This window comes from Eurypyga helias, unplaced genomic scaffold (assembly GCF_000690775.1).
Source record: "Eurypyga helias isolate BGI_N326 unplaced genomic scaffold, ASM69077v1 scaffold6308, whole genome shotgun sequence".
Taxonomy (NCBI): Eukaryota; Metazoa; Chordata; class Aves; order Eurypygiformes; family Eurypygidae; genus Eurypyga; species Eurypyga helias.
In genome coordinates, this window is record NW_010267452.1 from 34,002 (window position 1) to 36,644 (window position 2,643).

General features: G+C 47.4%; 1 protein-coding gene across 1 annotated transcript in view; it reads right to left on the reverse strand.

Annotated features, from left to right (window-relative positions):
• CHST12 (carbohydrate (chondroitin 4) sulfotransferase 12) overlaps positions 1–645 on the reverse strand; it is a 1,754-nt gene extending 1,109 nt beyond the window's left edge. Inside the window, 1 exon segment of the mRNA XM_010157417.1 lies at positions 1–645. Within this exon segment, the coding sequence (XP_010155719.1) occupies positions 1–557 (557 nt within the window). The 5' untranslated portion in view covers positions 558–645.
• Between the last annotated feature and the right edge of the window lie 1,998 nt (positions 646–2,643).

Sequence of the window (2,643 nt, forward strand, 5' to 3'; positions counted from 1 at the left end):
ACCCGCTTCCAGTTGGTGCAGGCCACCTTGGGGACGTAGCAGTAGATGATGCCGTGGCGGTCATCCACAATCAGGTGGTTGAGTTCATAGTTTGGGATGTCATCGAAGGAGCGCTCCTTGCTGGGGAAGGTGAAACTGGAATTGGCACAGAACTCCCGCAACGTTCTCTGCCTCTCTATCTGCAGTTTCTCTTGGTCCAAGCTGTTCCTGTCATTGTGCGTAGACCAGTCGTAGCCCCGCACGTTCTCCTCCAAATTGCTCACTGCAGGCTTGCTGGAGCCCTGGATGAGTAGCTGCTCTGTCTTTCGGGAGATGGAGCTATTCTGTTTCAGGCTTGAACTAAGCAGCTTTGCCAAAAATTCATCCACATCTGGCAAGGCTTCCCAGTCTTCACCTGTCGTGATACCAGGGACAGCTCCTGGGGAATGAGGCCTGGAGAAGGACGTATGCAGGTAGAAGTGAGCTGTTCCCACGTTGTCCCAGTACACAATGATCAGGAGGATCATGAAGATGGAGACCAGCACCACAGAGAGCCGGAGGAGCCGTGCTTTGGTCATCCTGACACCTACTGTGATAGCTGGCTTTCACCTGGATTCACCTCTGGCTTGCAGTGTGAGGCTTAGGATCCAGCATGGTGCGGCAGACCAGGAGTCTGGAAAGGTACCAGAAAAAAAGTTAGTTGAACCCTTAATCACTCTGGTTTGGAGAAAATGACCTTGCACAATCAAGACTCATCACGGGGCTGACCATCTGTTTCTGCATGGGGAGAACTGTGTGAGTCTGGGGTACCCACAGAGACCCCACAGAGAAACGCTGACTGGCCAAGAAGCAGCATACTGTGTTGCCATTTTACCAGCTCCCGTAGCAATCACGGGGGGGTCAAAAATCAATCTCAAGCTTCCAGAGTCATGTGATTTCAAGAGAAGTTTTTTCAAGAGAAGTTTTTATTTAAAAAAAAAAAAATCAGACCTAAAATTTACAGAGGGAAGTTTGAGAGCATTAAAAAAATACAGCTATCTACAGAAAGTATGCAGAGCCAACTGCCTTTCAGACCTCCTTGACTTTTAAACATATCTAGCACAGAACAGGAAGAAGGAGGGTTCAAGCCATGATTTTATCTTGCAGCATCACACTGCGGTCTCATCTCCCCATGAAGACGCTCTGTATCACTGTGCTGAAAACAAAGACCTTACCAGACCTATAAATACAGAGCTGCTGTTGCCTCAATGGCTAAAGCAAACCCCTACTGAGAGAACATCACTGACCCCAGCACACCATCTTATCTACTCTGTGTGAAGGTACCCAGGAGGTATCACCTCCATGACCTTTCTTGGTAGCTACTTCATTTTGCCAAGAACAGAGATTACACAAATAGTTTGCCTACAAAAACCCCCAAAGGGACACGGTCTTAATAAGAACCACGCATCAACACAAACTAAAAGGAATGATTGCTTTTAATTGAAATATTTCTGAGATTAAGGATGCTCTGGTAAATCTTTGTCCATGTCCAGACCTTTTTTCCTGTTTTAACATAATTTATATTTCTATTACACTCATCCCTAACAACTCTTGATCACCAAAGACAGGTGAGAAATCACTGTTGAAAGAGCAGCTCAGAAGACCTTTTCTGGAGGGCGCAGCAGGTTTACTGTTTTGTGAATTCAACCAGCCCCATCTTCTCACCATTACCTGCTCCCCTGCTGACTCCCAGGCCCTTTCCACCAGCAAGCTCCTCAAGGGAGATCCCTTTCTCCAGCTTGCTGCACGATTTCTGGTCCCAGGCTCCGTGCAGAGGCAAACCAGCCTTGCTCTCTCCCCAGGTGACCAAGAAGCCAGTGTCTACAGCCAGGGAAGAACAACATAGTAAAGCAAGGAGCAGCTATCCGGTATTTTGAGAGAAAAAACAAGGTTTGCGGTTTTAGTCTCTCTCTACAAGGTTTAACATCAAAAGACAAGCAAAGAGTAGTCACTCCAATCTCCTCCTTCCCTCCAGGCAGAGTCCAGCCCCTGATTAAAAACACAGAGCAGCACCTACAGAGAGAAAACAAGAGCTGTCCTGTCTGCAGACATCCCCGCTCTTTCTAATGCCTTCAGAACAAACTCTAAAAACACCATCTCTGAGAACAAAACAACTTCAGGGCAAGCATTCCTGAACAGCTTTTCAAAATGAAGACTGCGATTCCAAAGGAAGACAGACCCAGAGGTCGCTCCCCAGCCAGTTCACACTCCACCAATCCCAGCCTGTACAGCAATGCAAAGGCCCCTGGAGTTCCCGAGCTCTGTCATTCCCAGGAGAAACGTGCTCCACACCTCTGAAGCTCCCAGCAGCCTTGCACTGAACACCTTGTCTGAAGTGCCAACTGCGTGGCTGTGCTTACACCTCAGGGACACCAGATTTCAACAGTCGAAGTCCTGGCTTCAAAAACTAGACCAAAAGCATGGACCAGAATTTAGTAACAAACAGAAGCAATACCAGATTCACTTACATATCAGAGTATTCTTTCAGCTCATCCCAAAAGGCATAAAACACAGCACCGAAGGTTTAGGGTTTGTCCACCCTGGTGTATTTATTTACACTTCGGAGGTAGGGAGAGCCAGAAATTCAGTGTAGCTGTAGTCTAACACTGCAACACCAAACGCTGT